At 39.5% G+C, this 21588-nt stretch overlaps 1 protein-coding gene across 1 annotated transcript; it reads right to left on the bottom strand.

Moving 5' to 3' along the window:
* Positions 1 to 18066: 18066 nt before the first annotated feature.
* Positions 18067 to 19727, bottom strand: LOC115785183 (homeodomain-interacting protein kinase 2-like). The gene is made up of 4 exons (XM_030736676.1): positions 19650 to 19727; positions 19398 to 19484; positions 19136 to 19323; positions 18067 to 18745 (listed from the first exon to the last, which is right to left on the bottom strand). Exons 1-4 carry the CDS (start codon positions 19725 to 19727, stop codon positions 18067 to 18069), a joined length of 1032 nt encoding a protein of 343 aa, XP_030592536.1.
* Positions 19728 to 21588: the final 1861 nt, after the last annotated feature.

The following is a 21588-nucleotide window of genomic DNA, read 5'->3' on the forward strand; positions in this document are numbered from 1 at the left end:
ATTTATAATATTGATAAATAAAATATTCATTCTTTGCCCATTATAAATGCTGTTACTGATAACTAACACTACGACTGTTTTTACACTTTGGGTAAGCCAGTGCGATAACAACCAAACATTCTCTGGACTAAAGCTGTGCTATTTCATATCATCTGCGATAGAACCGATATTTTTTTTTTTTGACTGTTATATCACAATATTGTTGCTATAACATGTGTTTACGTTCCCTAGCGCAACAATGAGACAAGTCCAAGCATGTCTGACAGCAAGAGCCACCTGCCAGCTGATGAGAATTTATTACCAAAAAAGGGAGGTACTTCAACAACCTCCAACAAAGCACAGTACTTTGCAAAATATGCAAGGAAATTGTTCCTGCTAAAGGTGGAACAACAAATGTGTTTCACCACTTGAGGCAAAAACACTGTCAAATATAACCAGGCTATGATGGAGGATCTAGCATCTGGTCGCGTGCAACCCAAATGGCTCCACAAACATCAATGGAGCACTGGCTAGTTGCTCTATATTTGACAGGAAAAGCAAACAGTGGATGGAAATTACTGTTGTGGTGACACAGCGGGAACGCAGGCCTTTAAGCAAGTTTCAAAAGTTTGACTTAAGCCACCACATCCCAGGTAGAAAATATCTTTCAGTATTCTTATGAGTCAACATTGTGCAGCTCCCGAAGAGTTACAAGGTTACGTTTATTTAGTTACTGTTAAACTGAAGTGTGAAGTAGTTATTTTACTTTCACTTAAAACTTCCAGGAAAGTGCTTACATTTGACTTATGCTGTGTCACTGGATATAATGCTGTGTCTCTACTATTGCACTATAATGCTGGTGCTGCTGCTGGTGCTGCTGCTGCTGCTGCTGCTGCTGGCACCTTGTTTCAATAGATTCACACTTCAAATTAGGTAGTGTATCATCAATGACAGTAGCTCGCTGGAAAAGAAGGATGGAAAATGCCCTTCATTTACTTACACTTATAAATGTTGCTGTCTGTGCTTTCTTTTTTTCTCTATATTCTCAGAATTATTGTTATCATGAATTTTCTTAAAATATCATGATATCACCTATATCACCCACCCCTACTCTGGACCTTCATCAGAACAAATACTTAAAGGATAAAGGATAATCCAGCATTTTATAATGGGACCAAAGTGAGCACACCTGTACTGTATCATTCACATCATCTCAGGTCTTGCTTGAAATATTTATTTTATGAACCGGCACAAAATAGTGAAGGTGCACTCTTTTGGAGGCCACTGTATTCAGATTTTGGATTCCCTTTTGTCCTGAACTCATTGCATTAGTCATCAGTGTTCTCTTCACAGTCTTTCTTCAAAAGTGAATTTATTCAAATTTTTGTCAGAGTCTGTCATGTGTGAAATAGTTTAGAAGCTTGTTGCAGCCACCAGCTGCCCAGCTCAGCTTCCATCCTGGGTGAGAGGATCGAACACAGTCCAGGACATAATGTGTCACAGACTGCAAATCACAGCACACAGAGCTGCACAATGAACAATGAGGAGGTTGCATTACATAACATGCCAGGTGCTACACTTTCCTCTGCTCCCCTACAGCTCTCAGCATGAATTTTCCCTTGGTAATGTTCACAGTAGGGGATTGGGCGGTTCAGCTGGTCCAAGTTGGTCAAAGCTTTTCCTCTAATACATGAAGGGCCTTTGATGCTGTTTCTGTAACGATTGCAGAGAAAAAAGTCTGTGATAGTCATCATTCTTCTGTATGTGTGCAGCTTTGGTTCAGTAACAGAAATGTTACACATGTAATCCCATTTCAGTGGGTGCACGGTTCAGAGGCACAACACATAAAAATTTAAGCAAAATCTGCAGTAACAAGGAGGCAAAGTTTTAACAAAAAGCAGTTTTGTAGAATGACGGTCATTCCACTCGTGTCAGTGTAAATAAAACATCAGCTAAAAGATAATAACTGGAACTCTGAAGCATTTGAAAAATGGGCAGCAAATCTTGGGCAATGTGATGCAAGAGTTACAACATTTCAAAACGTAAAAACACCAAAACAAAAGTGACATTTCATGAGATCTTTAATCTCCTGAGAAGATGCTGTAATATTATTATTATTAATAAGCCCTGACAAAACCTTTAATTAACTGCTAGCAAAATGGTTTCAGTTCAACCACTTATGAACATCTATCAGTCATTTTGGCTGCAGTAGGCTGCAGTTTTCAGAAAAAAACAAACAAAACAAGATTAAATAATTAAAAAGATTTAGCTAGCAAGTCAACATAGTGACACATTTAGCAGCCAGACAAACACACATTTTCAGATTTCCAGACAAACACACATTTTCCAGATTTCCAGACAAACACACATTTTCCAGATTTAGTAAAGATCAAAGCGAAGCTTAACAAGAGTGAATATTGGAAATTTGCCAGCTGGCCAGAAAAAAACAAAACAGTTTGTTGCAGAGTTTGTCATGTTAATTTTAAATAGTTGGTAAGTCCGTGTTGTGTTACTAATTTATTTCCACTTCCTCACCGCCACCAGGTGAGCCATGACACTCCCACAGTACAGCTCAAAATACTGCCAGGCACCTACTTTTTTATAGAACTATTTGTACTGACAGCTGCATCACAACACACATATTTGTGTGGTGCATTGTTTTACTGTGATTAATGACTGACTAGAAAGATAAGGGGACTTCAGCCGCCACCTGACGTGCAGTAAAATTTTCTTTAATCAGTATCATCATATCCTGAGCTCCCTCAGCCTGGTATTGTCAGATCCATAGAATAGACCAAGACAGCCAATCCCATGCCTGCTTTGCTCAGCATAAGGATATGTGAGAGCAATCTAAAGGCTGTTCCACTAACGGAGACAGAGCATCTAAGAGCCCTGTTCCCGGGGGCATATAATTTCCCATTTCAGCATACTGGCTTCTTCTGTAATTAATCTTAATATCGGGACAGGAATTGGCAGGACAGGGACGTATTAACGCTTCAGAGTTTGGTCTGCTGTCACGTTGAACCTTACCCTGGTCTCAAGAACACAAGTAGTTGTCTTCAGTAAAACTTATAGGCTGCAGGAATGATTTACAGTCTCAGTCGGGATGCAGAAATTATGATGAAACAAGACATGCATGTGGGTGATTTTCACAGGATATCTACCTCCACAGCTAATATTCTTTTGTTGTTTCACCCTAGTTTACCGTGTCATAACCCATCACTTGTTTTATTGTAGCGTTTCCATAAAGAAACCAGAGAAATGTATTTGCAATAGAAGTGAATTCTCACTTCTTTATGATTATTACCACAACAGAGTAGCAAATGGGAATATTATAAAGGAGAAATGTTGCTGCGTTTGTGTCTGTTGTTAGGTTTGCATTCACTTGGAAAGAAAATTATTTTCTTATTTTTAATTTTTCAGATTTTGTTTTCTTATTATGTCATTTGATAGTGAATCAGACTGTGTTATATGACTGCCCTCTGTCATATTTACTTGAAATATAAGCCAGGCATTGAGATGGAGAAGCACATGGAAGTTAATGTGTTCTGCACATGCTAATGCAATATCTAATTTATGTTTGCACATAACTTAACAAAGATGAAATATGACTCGGAGCTTCAGGGAATTAAGCCAAATGTCAAATGTTTAAAAATAATATTCACATTCTATTTGTTTCACCTAAAAAATCATCCAGAGCCAGCTCCAATTTTGTACTAACCCCACAAATGAACCTGGACATGAGCTCCAGCTTCAAAATGTAGATAACCTCAACTGACAGGTGAAACATCAGAGCTCAGATGACACACTGCTGCATGTAAAGGTTTAATTACAACAGTTTATTTATTTAAATCTGCTAAAGGACACAATGTGCTGTAGGATCCATCAGGTATCCACATGACCCTTAGCTTAAGAGCTGCAAAGGAATGCTAATCAGGACAGTAAATACGCTGAAGTCTCTGCGCAGTTTTGGAGGACTTCCATGTGTTTAAACTAGGAATCAGTGACTCAGTTAAGGGCACATCCTCCTGCTTCACGATGCAGACTAATGAATGTGTTTTTGATATTACAAAGATTATTGGGCTGATCCTTTTGCAAGACAGCAGCTGGTGATACTTAGATTCCTACCACAGTCTGAAGTTCAAGCTCAAAATCCCCGTGTCGTGTCTAAAATATCAAGTAGCTGTAATTGTGCATATTTGCGTTGATGGACTTGCTGTTATTTCACTTGGATGATATGCAGGATATGTCATATGGGCGATATTAACTCCTCACCCCACTCTATCTCTTTCTGTTTCTCCCCTAGCCCTCCTTTTCTAATTCTCCCTCCCTCTCTCATCTCTCATCTGCAGTTCTTGGCTGATCTGCCATCTTTAAAGTCACTCTGGATCACTGAGACTGTTGCTCGCTCAGCAGCTATGGATGAGCTTATCCTCACAGTCTGGTGCACTATACAAGACAGGTGAGTGCGTGAGCTACCTATAGCTTTACCCACATACTCTCTATAAAATATGAAACATGAACACCAAAAAATGGTTATCAAATGGAAACATGAACACAGCCATTTCCTTTATGAGTGTAGAACTTTATATATGAAAATCTTTGTTTTCCTATAGCAGGAAAAGCAGAGAGGCTTTGTTTTAGTTACTACTACTAAAAGTCAACATGTCTGATTTTATTTGTCCAAACACTGGTAACACACAGACCTGAATACTTTAAAAGATCTGATGTAGGGCAATCCAAACAAGACAGGCCCTTTTCTTCTAATCAGTGCCTTGATTGTTATCGATCTTCTCTCCAATCTGCAAACAGAGGTCCAAGAGTATTTTTATCATTTCAAAGTGGAGAAGCTTCTCCTGCAACTATTTGATTCAGGAGAAGCTTTTTTTTTTTTTTTTTTCTGGCAATAATTTATCTTCTGATTGGTTTGAAAGAAGTTAAAGTAGACACAAATGCAATTTCACGTGGCTGTGGGTTTATTAAAGTGATGGACATCATCATAATCAATAATGAATATGGAGAGAATCCAGTTTGGAGCTGCTGTGAATCTTCTTATCTGAAGGGATGTTGCTTTACAATCAGTGATGTTCTGCAGCTCGCTGATACATAAAAATCATCTTTTTGTTTGAAATATGCCTTTGCCCTTCTCATAAGAATACACTGCAGCAGCAGCAGCAGCAGCAGGCGTGTGTTAAACTGTGATGACCCTTGGCCTTTTCTGTCAGTTGTTTTCTTTGTCTGCCCATGTCTCAGGTGCCTGGTGGGTAATCTTTCTTTTGATTTTGTTTTCCTGCACCTCACGGCGCTCACACACTATGTCCAGTCTCATGCGCCTCTCACAACCCCGAATCCACACTCATCTTCATGCTCTATGTATTTTGCGCTTTTGTTTTGTATTTAATTATTTTTAGATTTTTTTTTTTTTCTCATAAATGATTTTTGTTGACTGTGAAAACAGTGGGTCCCCCTTTTGTAGTGTCATTTCAAGCCAGTTTGTGACAAAATATTCTAATGATTTGGGGTCATGTTGTGTTGAAATGTCACATTTTTCACTGCACACGTGGATAGTTATCTGTAACCCAGTGCCCTTTGTAAAAATGACAGTCATTAAAGGTAATGATCGTCAATCGATCAGTCACAATTGGCAGTAATTAGCACACTGTATTCAGTCCTGCAAACACTTAGCAATTAGCTGGTCTTTTACAAGAATCTGTCCATCTGCAGGCTTTTCTGAACATCAAACAAGTCGGGTTTTACTTCTGATAAATTATATAGGACATGGTTCTGCTCCTCTAGGGCATATCAGTTCAAAAAGAATCTTTTGTACAATACCCTGCACGCATCTTTTTATAAGACATGAACTCTATATGAAAAATCAATAAAAAGGCAACATAAGTCTACCTAATATACTTTATATATAAGACTTGTTGTTTGGCTCAGTTTTGCCCTTTTCTGTTTGTTTTCAGTTTCCCTCTGTCAGAGCTGAGGTTAGGATACGCTCGAATGTTTTTGAGGGCAGTGACCTGTCCGCCTTCACTCCACTTCCTGCCAACGAACAATGTGTCACTTGGACATGTTATTTACCAGACTGTTGCTGTTCTTTAACGCAACGCTAGAGCGAGACATCCCATGGATGAAAAGAGTGTTTTCAAATCATCTGTATCCCTGAAAGAGACATGACGGCAAGGGGTAATCCATGGTGCCTGTCAAAGATTTGCAAGAAATAACACAGAATAAATATCTCCTGGTCTTGCTTCATGATGAAGTGTTGTTGTTACTGTCTGCACCCATGCAAGTTAATCTTTGATAATTTGTTGTAGATACCAAAAGAAAACAGTGCATTCATAGTCAGAACTGCAATAATAGTGCATTTGTTGTGTACAGGCACGACTTTGCCATTTCTCACTAGTTTTTGTATCAAAGGTCTACACACATTTAGTCAAATAATTTTTCTTTCATTAATTTCAACATATGGTTTATGCCATGTAGTTCTTCAGAAACCGAAAAAACAGTGAAGGAACAACTCAAACTGATTCATTTATTCTGATGTGAAAATGGAAGTTTTCATAGGACTTGATGCAGAAATTTTGACTCGCTCTTCTTTGCCATGTTGCTTCAGTTCACTGAGGTTTGCAGACGTTCATTTATGCACAGCTCTCTTAAGGTCCCTTGTCTTGACAGCCATTAAGACCATTTCTGATGACGAACAGTAGATGGATCAGCTGGAGGGCCAGTTACATCTCTTAGGTCTCATGTCAGGTCTTTGCTGAATTTCTCCTTTTTCTTAAGGGCATGACTTTCAGATACTGTTCATCTAACTCTCTATCAATGTTAAGTGGGTTTAAAAAAAAAATCTTTCTTTGAAAATGGTCAGGTACAAGGTCTGGACTGAAAAATGAGTGAGAAAGCAGCCAGTGTCCAAAGGAAAAAACTTTGAAAGACCTTCAGAAAATCTGAGAACTCTCGTAAAGACCACTTTTAAACATTTACAAAAAAGTCTGGCTCCTTGGAAGCAAAGTATAAAGAAATGAGGAGTGATGCGGTAATTTTTGGACAACACTGTAATCCTACAGGATTGTACTACATTTTGCAGTTGTTGAACTGTAAAATAAAAATAAATTATTACATGGAGTCATTACTCAGAAGGGTGTTTCTTCAACATTTCACTCCAGCTGTAAGGTGAAAAATGTCTCAACTAATGAACATAAAGGAGTTTTTATGGCCCATTTACAAGGTAGTAATTTGGAAGGAAAAAAACTGAATGTGTAGGAGGTTAACTAAGGAATTTAAAAATATCACTTGAATAAAAAGCAATGATGAAAGCAGAGATGCTTCAGTGTTACTCGTTTTGCTGGTCAATTAAGCTCAATCATTACCATTAGCCTCCAGAAATCAGAAATTCAAATAAGGATTAATGTAGTTTGAAACTAGGATTATAGTTACACAGAAGAAATATTTATTACTACTAGCATCAGCAGATTTCCCCTTCAGTGGCTAAAACAAGCCTATGTTAAGTCTCTGTGCACTGAAACTGACCTCCGATGCGGAATTTCTATCCATGACAATTCGTTGCTAATACACTAGAGAATAAATAATAAATGGTTTCTGGATTTCCAATCAGTAGCACGTTTTACAATGAAGATTCATGTTCAGTCAGAAAACTTTTTAAAAATGCTCTCCTGATTGTCACAGAGCTTAGAAGCTTGTTAAAATGCCTGTCAACAATTCTGGCATGTAGATTAGTATTGGGCCAGGAAGCTAAGTATTGGGAATTGTCAGTATCAAGGCCACTTTTGGGGCCACTCACTGCATAACAAAGTGACCCATGTACTTCATTCACACCCTTGCTGCACTCTCTGTCCTCTCAACATCTGATTTAGGTGAAGATATACTGTTTGAAAAAAAGAAAAAGAAAGTATCTACCAAACACACACCTAACAGATAAATTCATCATGCGCACTGCAAGTCGCACCACTTGTGCAATCAGAAGTGTGAAGCCAGTGCAAATGAGCAGCTTGTGTGTGGCTGGTGTGCAGTCAGAGAGCTGCAATCTGATTCCTACTGTACAGCAGAGCCTTGTGATTGTTCCTTTAGGCCAGTTTGTGTGCCATAAATATTCAGGATCACGTTCAGTGTATCTGCATCAGATATTTGTTTAACCAAGACCAAACTAAGAAAGCTTCTGTGATGAAAAATCTTAGCAATACATAGTTATGTATCTTAGATATTTTTCTGTCTTCTTCTTCTTTTTTTTTTTTCCAAATTGCAATTTAGCCAATTTAGCTAAATTATGAAGCAGTGTCATTGGACAAGGGGTTATTTGGCTCAAACTCTCATTCAACTTGAGACTTTTTCATTCACACCAAATGGAGTGTGCAAAGACTTTGGAGTGCATGTACAACTACTCCAGGCTGTCCCATTTTCTGAACATGTTAAACGCTGATGATAAAACTGCCAGGGAGTATGCCAGTGCCTCTTTGTTTTTTGGACATGTTTCTGGACTCAAGGCTCTTGCACAACAGCCAGGTTTCCTGAGGCTCCAGACAGAATCTATTCCACTGCCAAGATGGACACGTGTGACTGTAAGGGTTTCAGTCAGACTGACCTAACATACTCACCCAAGCCTGAGTTACTGCTGCACAAGATGATACTGTATCAGCAAACTGGTGCGCTAACATATTTTCCCAAGCCACATATTTCAGTATGTATGATTAGTGTAAATGTCATAAATGAATAGTTTAATACAATGCAGTGTAGTTGTACTAATCTATTGGTTATCAATGTACATTATTTCTCCCATATACATACAGTAGTTTCATTGTTACAGCCATGTTTTTCTACTTGTCATTGTTTTTGCAGCAGTATCTATCTATCTATCTATAGATGCCAAAATGACACAATGTCAAACTCATAGCTGCTTGCCATAATATAAAATAAAAAGTGAAATATTTATGCACTGATAACGTAAGCAGGATGAATTAGAGTATATGACACTGAAAACAACCATGGAGTTTGTTACACTGCAAAGACAGGGAGATTTGCTTACATTTTAACACTTTGTGTTCCCACTTGAGACACTGCTAATGTTTGATATTGACTCAGATAAAATGTAATCTCTTTTAGCTGCTTCATACATCTGTTCTAATCAGGGGCTAAAGCGGGGGGAACCCTGAGATTTGGTGTAGCAGTGGACATGAATTGCTTAGAAATAAAGCACAATAAATTGTTTTGTGAGGTCAAGTAGATTTTACTTTGTGTACAGGCTGTGATCTGTTGCTCCTCAGCAAGATGTAAACACCTATTTCACGAGCCATCGTGGCTGATTCCCAACCTCTAGACACTATAAAGCTCATATAAAAGGTAAAATGCAATGAATGATTCTTCTCAGCATCATCACCTGAAATTTAAATTGATGTCTGGTACCCTTGATGTAACCTAACATTGACCATGGACACCACAGCATGCTCTGTATCAGTCCAACACAGTACATTACTGTAAATGTCACAATACTACAAACTAACCACTTTAGCTATTGGCAAACTGCACTAAACTGTCATCATGACATTTCACAACATAAAAAAACATAACTTGAGAAAAACATCATATATAGATCTGATATCTAATAATAATAATGATAATAATAATAAAGAATATTACTACTTTTTATCATGCCTCTTCAGTCATGCTACTTAGATGCCGAAGTACTTTAAAGACAGCTGTGACATCTGAACCATGCATGCATCACACATGAACTTAGTTGAAAGTATCATGTATGCATCTGCCCGTCATATTTAATTGCTCATTAACTGAAGGTGCTGGAATGCTATTCTGGCCCACTTTATAACATCTGGTTGTAGTTTCTGAATCATACACTTTCCTCCAAAAGTATTGGAACAGTGAGGCCAGTCCCTTTATTTTTGCTGTAGACTGAAAACATTTGGGTTTGACATTAAACAATCAATGAGACAAAAGAAAATCAACACCTCAGCTTTTATTTCCAGGTGTTTACATCTGGATCTGATACACAGTTCAGAAGATGGCGTGTTTTTATCTGAAGCCACCCATTTTTCTTGTGAGCAAAAGTATTTGAACAAATAAACTTAAAATGGATTCAAGTGAATACGACTTAATATTTAGGTTCCAATCCTTTGTTTGCAACTGTGTTAATTTTGTTGACGAAATATTTTCATCACAGTTTTCGTCAGCGACCCTTTTTTATGACGAAAACGAGACGATAACTAAATTACAACCACCTAGAAGGATAAAAATGATGACGACTCTTCAAGATGAAACCATTTTCGAAAGTGTAAATTAATTTTCTTGCAAAATTAATTTACACTTTCGTCAAGACGAAAGTGTAAATTAATTTCGTCATCGTTTTTATCCTTCTAGGTGGTTTTAATTTTGTTATCGTCTCGTTTTCGTCATGAAAAAAGGGTCGTTGACGAAACCTATGACGAAAATATTTCGTCAACGAAACTTACACTGGTTTGCAATAACTGCATCAAGCCTGTGACCAACTGACATCACTAAACTTTTGCATTCTTCTTTTGTGATGCTTTTCCAGGCTTTCACTGCAGCCTCTTTCAGTTGTTGTTTGTTTTGGGGGGTTACTCCCTTCAGTCTCCTCTTTAGCAGGTAAAATGCTTTATAGGGCTTAAGTCTGGAGATTGACTAGTCTAAAACCTTCCACTTCCTGTCTCTGATGAACTCCTTTATGCAGTGTGTCTTGGGTCATTTTCTAGCTGCATGATGAAGGAACTCTCAGTCAGTTTGGCTGCATCTTTCTTTAAATTGACAAAATGTTTTTCTGTAGACTTCTGAGTTCATTTCACTGCTGCCATCGTGCATGACATCATCAGTGTAAATTAATGAGCCCAGGAGAGGCCATGCAAGCCCAAGCCATGACATTATCTCCACTGTGTTTCACAGATTCAGTTAAATTCAATTTTATTTATATGGCGCCAAATCACAACAAACAGTCGCCTCAAGGCACCTCAAAATGAGCTTGTATGTTTGGGATCATGAGCAGAACTTTTCTTTCTCCAAACTTTATCCTTTCCATCACCTTGGTAAAGGTTAATCTTTGTCTTACCAGTCCATAAAACTTTGTCCCAGAATTTCTGAGGTTTGTCTCTGTACTTCTTGGCAAATTCCAGCCTGGCCTTCCTTCTTCTTGTTAATTAGTAATTTGGATCTTCTGGTGACGCCTCTGTACTTTAGTTCATGAGGTTTTCTGCAAACAGTAGATTGTGATACCTTCACTCCCGTCCTCTGGAGATTGTTGCTGATGTCACTAATAGTTGCTTTAGTGTCTTTCTTTACAGCACTTACAATGTTTCTGTCACGGTGCGTGGAAGCAGACTGTGTGGCAAGTGTGGAGGTGAGGACTCAGAGGCAGGCAGATGCAGATAACAGAAAATGAGCCTTTATTGTGGCTGTTAACATAACAGAACTTAGTGAAACAGAAACTAAGGAAAACCTAAACTGGGAAATGTTAACTAGGGAACACTAGAGACTCAGGAACACTGGAAACACAGGAACAAACCCTGCCACATATGATGATGAGACTCTGATAATAGACAAGGGGAAGACTGAGACAATAAATTCACAGAGGGATAATCAGGGAACAGGCAACAGGTGGGGAGCACAGCTGAACATAACCACAAAACGAGACAAGGAAGTAAACTAAACACAGAGCACAAGAGACAACGACTGACTAAGTAAAACAGGAAATAAGTAAGCACGGGGAGAATAAAACACACAAGACAAGAGAAATGACACAGAGGGATAAACCAGAGAGGGATAACTAACTAATAACAGAAAACTATATAAACCAAGAGTCCAATAAGGAAACTTAGAAACACAATGAAAACAAATCCTTAAAGGAAAGAACACAAAACGCTGGGCCCAGGACCATGACCGGTACTGTCATCAACTGCTGTGTTTTCCTTGGTCTACCTGTTCGACATCTGTTACTTAGTACACCAGTGATGACTTTCTTCTTCAGTACAAATGGTTGTATTGACTATGGCCAGTGTTTGTGCAATGGCTCTGATTGATTTTTCATCTCTCAGCTTCACAATTACTTGTTTTCACTCATAGACAGCTCTCTGGTTTTCATATTGGTTACTTCTCTTACTAATTTATTTAACATCCTCAGTTTTTGAATCAGTTAATTAATTTTCATTGCTGAAGTGGTGAGACAAAATGCCAAGATGGTGTTTGAAGTACCCCCCCTGGTCAGAGGAAAGAAGACAAGGAGTCATGGTGGTGGAATGAGGAAGTACAGGAAAATATTCAAAGTAAGAGGTTAACAAAAAAAAAAAATGTGGGATAGTTAGTGAGAGGAAAAAAGGAGGCAAGAGTATTGGGAGGCTAGGCGTACAGCAAAGAGAGGTGGCAAAAATAAAGGAAAAGGCTGATAGTGAGCTGTATGTGAGGTTGGACACTAAGGAAGGAGAAAAGAACTTCTATGGATTGATTGGCTAAGCAGAGAGATTAAGCTGGAAAGGATGTGCAGCAGATTACAGCAATTAAGGCTTGAGATGGAAATGTACCAACGAGTAAGAGTGAGCTGAAAAGGTGGAAAGAGTACTTTTATGAGCTCATGAATGAAGAAAATGAGCGAGAGGAGGACAGTTAGGGAATGAGGAAGTGCAGAGGATTAGGAAAGAGGAAGTGAGGACAGTTATGAAGAGTGAAAAGTAAGCACCTTGAGACGACTGCTGTGATTTGGTGCTATATAAATAAAATTGAATTGAACTGAAAAGGCAGTTGGTCCAAGTGAAATACCTGTGGAGGTGTGGAGATGTCTAAGAGAGAGCAGTTTTTAACCTGACTGTTTAACAATGGAATGGAGATGTGTATTAGTACTGATTTTCAAGAACAAGGGTAATGTGAAGAGCTGTCGTAGTTAAAGAGGGATAAAGTTGATGAGCCATATAGTAAAGCTATGAGAAAGAGCTGTTGAAGTTAGGCTGAAAAGAGAGGTAATCATCAGTGAGCTGCAGTATGAATTCATGCTGAGAAAGAGCACTACAGATGTGATGTTTGCTGAGAGTGTTGATAGAGATGTACAGTATAGAGAAGGTCATAAGAAGTTGCACTGTGTCTTTGTGTGTCTATAGAAAGCATATGATAAAGTGCCAAGAGAGGAACTGTGGTACTTCATAAGGAAGTCAGGAATGGCAAAGAAGAATGTGAGGGTGGTGCAGGGCACGTATGACGACAGCAAGACCCCGGTGAGGTGCACAGTAGGAGTGACAGATGGATTCAAGGTGGGGGTGATCAGCTTTGAGCTACAGTGGTGACAGGTTGACAGATGAGGTCGGGCAGGAATCTCCGCGGACTATGATGTGTAGTGAGAGTAGGGAACAGGTGGTAGAGAGCCTGGAAAGGTGGAGGTATGCTCTGGAGAGAAGAGGAATTAAAGTCAGTAGAAGCAAGACAGTCTACAACAGTGTAACAGCAAAGCTACAAGAAGCAGAGGCAGTGAAGTTGGAGTTGAGTTTAAATACCTGGGGTCAATCATCTAAAGCAACGGACAGTACACAAGAGAGGTGAAGAAGAGAGCGCAGGCAGGGTGGAGCACGTGGAGATGGGTGTCGGGGTGATTGGTGGCAGAATTATAACAGCAAGAGTAAAAAGGAAGGTTTACGTGATGGTAGTGAGACCTGCTGTGATGTATGGTTTGGAGACGGTGACGCCCATGAAAAGACAGGAGGAAGCACAATTGAAGACGCTCAGATTTTTGTTGGGAATGATCAGAATGGACAAGATTAGAAAAAGGGATATAAGAGGGATACCTCAAGTTAAGAGCTTTGGAGACAAAGCTAGACAGGCAAGGCTGAGATGAGTTGGACATGTGCAGAGAATAGATAGCGGATACATTGGGCAAAGGATGCTGAATATGGAGCAGCCAGGCCAGCGGAAAAGAGGAAGACCACAGAGAGCGTTTGTGGATGTAGTGAAGGAGGACATGCAGAGGGTTGGTGTAACAGAGGAGGATACTACTCCAGCTTGCTCTCTCAGCCCAAAGACATGCCTTAGGTGTGAATGTGAGTGAGAGTGGTTGTCTGTGTCTCTTTGTTAGCCTTGCGACCTGTCCAGGGTGTTCGCTGCCTTTTGCCCTGACAGCTGGGATAGGCTCCAGCATAGCCGCAACCCTGAGTTAGATAAGCGTGCATGCAGTCAGTCACAATAAGCATTTAGAGGTAGGGTAGAGACTAACACTAAACACTCAAAAAAGAGAGAGAAAAAAGCTAACATGCCATTCTGAAATCCAGCTTTCACACACTTAAGTCTCACTCAGTTACTAACACATGCTGATGTTATTGTGGATGAGGGCTGTGGAGCATAGCACAGCTGTACACTAGCAGTAATAGTCCTGGTGAAAGGTCCCTTTTTTCAGGTTTTCAGATATCTGATAAAACTCACAATCAACAAAAAGCTAAAGAACAATTATTTAAATGCACTGTAGGTTTTAACTAGCAGCAAACACCTGCTTCATGTTGTTAAAATAGAGATTATACTGTATGAGTCCAGGAGCTCCATTTATGTGTTTTCTTTTCTCACACAATCTTTACACAAACACATTTTTTCCCCCAAATCTTTGATGCACTGATAGACAAAAACTGCATATATTGTTGAGTTCTTAGAGCATGTATTTGTGTACTTACAGGGTATATGAAGACATTAAAGACATGAAAAGAAAAAGCAAGTATTTTAAGTGCATGAATGCCATTTTCTCTGACACAATCCTACACCTGCTAAAAAACTGTTACATTTACTGCTTTTTTAGCATTAACTGTGTCTACGAGTGCCTCTAAGCATCCACCCAACTGATTTAATCCTCAGACTGTCTGGGACTGACTATTGCTGAACAAGAGATTTCTAAGTAATTGCAGGAAAACAGACAAATCCCAGAACTCTAGTACTCTACTGTACTATCACGAAGTGATTTGAATTTTTCTTGACATTGATATTACAATCACACACTTCATGGCAGGTTGTCTGAAAAATTTCTAAGGGAAGCCTGAAGCATAAATATTCTTTGAACACTAAAGATCAATTGTCTCCAATGATCAAAAACTACAGCAGTGAACTGATTCCCTTTGAAGTTTAAGGCAGCACGGCTGAAGGCTCCTGATTTCAAACATTGCTGATTCAGTGACATTTCGTAACCTCTGCAGTACATTATCACACTCTTATCTATTCTGAATAATACAAGGATGGCATTGTAGAAAAACTACCTTGTTCACTCTTATATGTATTATATACATTTAGGTCCATAAATCTTTGGACCATAACACATTTTTTTGCCATTTTGCCTCTGTACACCATGATAGTGGATTTTAAACAATCAAGATATGATTAAGGTGCAGACCTTCAGCTTTAATTCAAGGGGTCTAACAAAATTATTGTATTCATTGTTTAGGAATTACAACCATTTCTGTACATAGTCCCTATTTTTATAGTTTGTCCAATTTTTGAGGCTCTGAAAATGGGGGAATATGTATAAAAATATTTTTGTAACACCCCTCTAATTAAAGCTGAAAATGTTTGATTTGGAAAAGATTTGGTTGCCCTTTGTGATGCAACTAAGTTTGGGACAGGCTTGAGGTAATTATAAGAGGAGGAATTAGTGTTTTAGGGGAGTATAATGTTTTGAAAATTTATATAATAGGGAGACAAAAGTTGCAGCGCACACACATACTCTCTCTCACACACACGCATGCATGCATACATATAGCTGAAGGACAATGGTTATGTATGATAATTCAATTCAATTTTATATATACAGCACTAATTCACCAGAAGATGTGTTATATTGTATATTGTTTTATATTGTAAGGTAAAGACAGGACAAAAAGCACACTATCCCAGAGAGAGTCAGGGTTTAAAGAATTACTAATGATTAAATACAGTGCTGGTGTATAAACACACAGAGAGTGAAAAGAGATGAGTGAATCATGGAAAGCCCCCAGCAGCCTAAACATTGCAGCATAACTAGGGGACGGTTCAGGGTCACTTGATCCAGCCCTAACTATAAACTTTATCAAAAAGGAAAGTTTCCAGCCTAATCTTAAACTGGGAGCTGAAGAACATTTAGGGATTATTGTTGATGAAACTCTTGTGTGGAGTGGGATAATAAGACTAAGAGCCAATCAAGTTTGAGCCTCTGTGTATGTAAATGCTTAAGATTCTAACAATGAAACCACTTACTTCACATCTTTCAGGACACTTACATGTACGTTAAGTACACTACTTACTTACTTGTGCAGTGAGTGAATTTTTATTGGGCTATTTATGCTTCAACTTGAACATCGCAAGGTATGCCATCAAAAATGGCAGTTGCACCAGTTGTCTGTGATTGTAGTGCTAGCTGCCCCATTCTTTGAACATTTACAACTAGCATACAGGCCTAATGTAACAGCACCAAAACAAATGCAACATGAATATCTAAAACAAATAAACAAAAGAATATGAGAGTTTGTGTGTGCGCAAACAAACAAAAAAAACCGTCCCATAAAATATGGCATCGATGGCTGACCTGTAGAAGCTCACCAGCAGCTGTTGTGGAAGTTACACTCTCTTCAAGCACCTCAGGAAGTGATCAACACTCTGTGTTGACCAGAAAGAATCCGTTTGATTAATTGTATGTGGATACACTCCTGAATTACAAATTCATCTGTTCCTGCAGGCATCCTGCCTCCACACAGTGACTCTCATGCTTTGGTTGGGAGCTACAGGAAAGAGCAATACCAGGACATCCTGGAAGCCCTGGAAGTGATGAGATACATCAGCTCCTCCACACCTTCCACCCACGTCTACTTGCGCATGTTCCAGTTGGAGAGCCAGAGCGATGCTCTGAGGCCTCACTCCCGGTACGATAAAGTGCATCAAACGATAACGGATTATGTGTATGATGACAATAAGCAACTACTGGTGCCTTAACAGTTGTGTTGTGTTACTGTATGTGCAATTCATGCCATCATGAGCAATCATTTGGATGAAGAGGACAAATTTAGTTGACCAAAATTTCCTTTAGTTGAATGCAACCCTGATAATTCATATTATTCATATTCATTGAAGTCTTGAGTTTGTAATTGAAAACTATTATAAAGAAATATATATATATATATTAAACATTTTCATGCAAAATGACAGATGCAGCATCAATGAGTACGTTCTATAGAAATGATGCTTTAATGTTGCATTGTTATGTTATACACTTGAGTATAGAGTTGTAACAGTCATAATTGTGTGGTGTTTCTTTACGACAGTCTAAGCTATTGTTAGTGATGTCACAAGTGTGCGCCACCACTCCTCTGTAGAAAGCGTGGGAGAAATGTTTTGGCAGAAAGACGTATGGATCGAGGTGGACCTCTATTTTTCTATCTCCCTAACTCTTTGTAAAGTTATGGGTTGTATGAACACTGCTTATTTTCATGTATGATAATGCAGCAGCCATTCAACCGGGCTTTATAAGGTTGGTGAAGAGTATGTTTATTAAAGGACAACACTGTGGAATTCCCAGTACCAGTGTGGTTGTACGTTTGGGTTGTGTTCACCTCTGAACACAACCCAAATATTACAAAGTACTTCATGGAACAGTACCAACAATCAAGTGACCCCCTATGAGCAAACACTTTGTGACAGTGGGAAGGAAAAACTCCCTTTTTAAAGGAAGAAACCTCCGGCAGAACCAGGCTCAGGGAGGGGCGGCCATCTGGGGTTGGGGGTGAGGGGAAAGAGAAGAGAGAAAGGAGCGACAGAGAAAAGGACAAAACACAAACTGTTGGAAAGACAGAAAAGACAGAAGTTAATGACATGCAGTAGTGCAGCAGCATCATGAGATTAGCTGTATTCCAAAAAAGGACAGCTTCACCAACCAAAGTGGAATGGATGCTGTGTTTCCTAAGAAGATGAAGCTTTTCTACAGAAAGTTTTCCAGTTATCTTTAATCTCTAGCCAGCAGCTGAAGGATAATCGTTAGCCTCATAAAATTATTGCCTAAGTCATATTTTGAGAAAATTTACTTTAAGAGCGAGATGAGTTCTGGAACAGCCCACCCACTTTCACTTAATCGCCATGATGCCAACGATTTGCGGGAAAAATTGTATGGTGTGCTGCTGCTCCTCCTCTTGCTTCTCTGCAGCGATGGTCATCAGCCCGACTGTCCTTTAGATCTAAAGCTGCTCCAGCTGTCTCCGTGGTGTTTTCTGGCCCTCTTTTGTGGGCTCTGGAAGGCAGTTTTATCCTGATCCTCCTCTTAGTCCCTGTCATGGAACTCTGTGTCCTGTTGGTTGAGCAGGACGGCCCAGGAGAATACCGGAATTTCTTTTGGTATTGGTCTGTGGAAGAGGGGGGTATTTTTTCACCCACATCTTTCCAGTCAGTCGTCCTCCTTTTTACTAACTGACTGGTGTCCTTTGTATCTTCATCAGGGTGCTTTCTTTTAAAGTTTGGTTTGACTGAAACTGTCTGGGCAGTTTCACAGTGACTGGGCCTGGAGCAGTTGGGTCTGCTTCTCTGAATTGAAGGGGGAGGACAGTTTTTTTGGGATGGGCTTGTGGTCCTGGAGGAAGGGGGCCTCTCCAGGATTTTGCTCTCAGCTGCAGGGGGATGAAGCTGCTGTTGGGCAGGTTGTCTGGTCTCAGACATGGGCTGCTGCAGAGATTCACTCACTCCTGTCCTGCTATCTGAAGACACTGGGCTGTTTTTCTTACAGGTCTCTGTGTGCTGATAACAGGACTTTACACTGCAAGACAGCAAATCATTAAAATGCTAAATTATTTACTCATATGGATGCAACATTTTCACATGAAGTGAGATATACAACAAAGAGTCACGGTAAAAAAAATCACATTGAATCTGGTCTTTATTAGGGATTAAAATGTGCATAAATACAACCCCAGATGAACTGCAAAGCGTGACATATATACCATGACAAGTGTGTGAAAAACTAAGTACACCCTTATGGTTTACAAAGGAGTTAAGAGGGGAATGTTGTGTTACTGTCCAACCAAGGTTGTGTTTACCTAAATTGAAACCTGTTTCTTTTTACTAGTGTGGGGAAATGTGTTGTACGTGTGTGTGCAGTGGGAGGTTAAGGGAGAACAATTGTTCTAAATAAAAAGTGTTGACTTACTAGGAGCTCAGGTGGTAGAAGGACGCCATGTGGCTCATTTTTGCAAAGGGATGATCCAGCACCTGTTCGGGTGTAATCCGTGTTTCAGAATCAAGCTGAAGCAGTTCTTTAATCATTTCAATGAACATCAAGAGATCAGCCATTTCTGCAACTTTATCAGCATAATTTTGATGCTCGAGTTCCCGGAGCTGAAAAATGAAGAAAGCAACACATGTCAACCAAAAAGACTTTTTTTTTCACCAAATGGCCAAAGGGTACTTACATGTAAGAGGTCATCCAGAGAGGTAAACTTTCTTTCTCTTCTCTCTATGAACCAATTCCCTGTCTCTTGGAAAACTTCTACAAGTGTCTGAAAAGACAGGAAACTTGTCAGCAAATTTTAGGACAAATGGGCTCTGAGAACAAAATATTTGACAATATGTTAAAAATCGAGGGTTAGAAAAGAAATAGATTGCAAATGAGTTTAGAGACTGGAATACAGGAGTAAACAGAGCAATGGTGAAGTGGTCAGTACCTTGAGTTTCCAGTTACTGGTGGTGGAATTACACTCTTTGTAGAAAAAAAGGGAGGTCTTTTGCCCAGAGTTTAACATTTTGTCTTCTGGCTTCCCTTGGGTTTCTACTATATATTTCATCTGTAAATACAAGAGAAAATGTAGTCAAACTGGGAGTCCAGCACAGAATTTTGTCATATATTTCAGTCAAGCAAAAAACAGACTTTAGAGGTACTGTTTACTCACCATCTCATATTCACAGTATCCAGGTTACAGTAGGAAACCGAGGTATAGAGTGGCAGCAATGATTCCCAGAGACCAAACATCTATGGCCTCTGTAAACGGAAGCCCTAGAATAATCTCCGGGGACCTGATGGAGGACAGAGAGCAATGATTGTAATTGTTACATTTGTTGTCAATCCACCAAACTTTCTCAAAGCCCAATCCCCTTTGCAACCACTGTGTTTTGGAGGTGAATGCGTCATAAGCAGTATTTTTGAGATGTGCTGAGTTGTTGAAATTGAGCAGAATGACATGAAACACAATTTGTGCATCTCTCTTTGCTTTTAATTGGGATATTTTTGTAACAAGCAGACTGACATTAAATGCAGCGGTGAACGTCATTAACCCGTTAACTGGCCGAACCGAAATCACCACAAAAAATTACGCCATCTGGTTATTATTGGCTCTGGAAAACCAATGTCGTTGCCTGTTAACGGGCCGCGTCCTGTCCGGTATGTAGTGCATTTTATATGGAAGGCTAGACCCTCCCATTTTGACTGACACCTCATTCGGCCAATCATTTTAAGAACTGAGTTTTTCAGAGCCAATAATTACAAGGGGGTGTCACGTAGCTTTTCGGTTGATTTTGGTGCAGCCAGTTACATGATTGGCTGAATGAGGTGTCAATCAAAATAGGAGGGTCTAGCCATATAAAATTCACTACATCTGTCCCGCTTACGAGACGTGGCTGTCCGCATAGCACGAACAGTTCAGAAACAATTTTGAATGAGAATAAAAGCAATTTATTAATTTATTGTTTTAGACTGCTTATTGCTAGCGGATCTACTCTGACCCAAAGTGCAGCCGTGACCGGTTCTGAATGACGGCTTTACAGCAGACAGCCGCTCCAACTCTTGCCGGTACTGCATACCAGCGCAGAATCTTTTAGTGGTACCCAGTACCGGATGTACCAGCTTAATTTCACCCCTGGGGATATCCAGTGGGAACGGATAACAGTGTAAAATATGGTTTTGATTTTTGTTGATTAAGCCCTTCAAAGAGCGCCTTCTAAGTCTCATGAAATGCTTCTGGTGTACCATTTTCATATTATGTGACAATGTCAGCACTTCAGATTGTAACACCTCATTATACCGAAATCAAACTTGGTGTGTTATCTTTGAGATGACAAGCCAGCTTATGGGGAAAATACAATGGCAATCATTTTAAAAGTAGGGTGGGACAGGACATTACAGTGTGGAATATATGTAATATTTTGAGCTCATCTGTACCAAACTGGAGCTCCTTGTTGAAATGCATCTCCTGTCGACTTAACATGGTCTCTCTCTTTGGATGCTCATCAGACTCTCTGTGCAGCAATATGTGTGACCTTTACATGATGAACCATGTGGGGCTACAGTTCTGACATATCGTTTTGTCTTGGGAGTCTTTGGCAAAGAGGCTCAACTCTCCTCAGTGCAAGAAAGCATGACAGAGTTCTGGAGTTTTTGAAAGGCCACTATCCATTTTCAGAACATTTAACAAGCAATTAGGACACACTGCTGTTGCTTGGCCCCATGAATCATAACTGCTCACCCACATCATACCCCTTTATTTGCTCTAATGTGTTTTTAGCTTGAGGAAAAAACACTGAGTTGTCTTAGTGATAAAACAGAGTTGTCTCTCTGCTTCTACTTCTACTTCTTTTCTTTGTCACACTCTCTTTTCAACAGATTTTCCC

The sequence above is a fragment of the Archocentrus centrarchus genome, chromosome 8 (assembly GCF_007364275.1).
Source record: "Archocentrus centrarchus isolate MPI-CPG fArcCen1 chromosome 8, fArcCen1, whole genome shotgun sequence".
NCBI lineage: Eukaryota > Metazoa > Chordata > Actinopteri > Cichliformes > Cichlidae > Archocentrus > Archocentrus centrarchus.

Bases quoted from the DNA above. Each gene is read 5' to 3' on its own strand.
- LOC115785183 (XM_030736676.1), bottom strand. From the start codon at position 19,727: ATGTTAAACTCTGGGCAAAAGACCTCCCTTTTTTTCTACAAAGAGTGT. The intron at 19,485-19,649 runs GTACTGACCACT...CTGTCTTTTCAG, and splicing joins CCAGTAACTGGAAACTCAAG to ACACTTGTAGAAGTTTTCCA. The intron at 19,324-19,397 runs GTAAGTACCCTT...TTCATTTTTCAG, and splicing joins CTCTGGATGACCTCTTACAT to CTCCGGGAACTCGAGCATCA.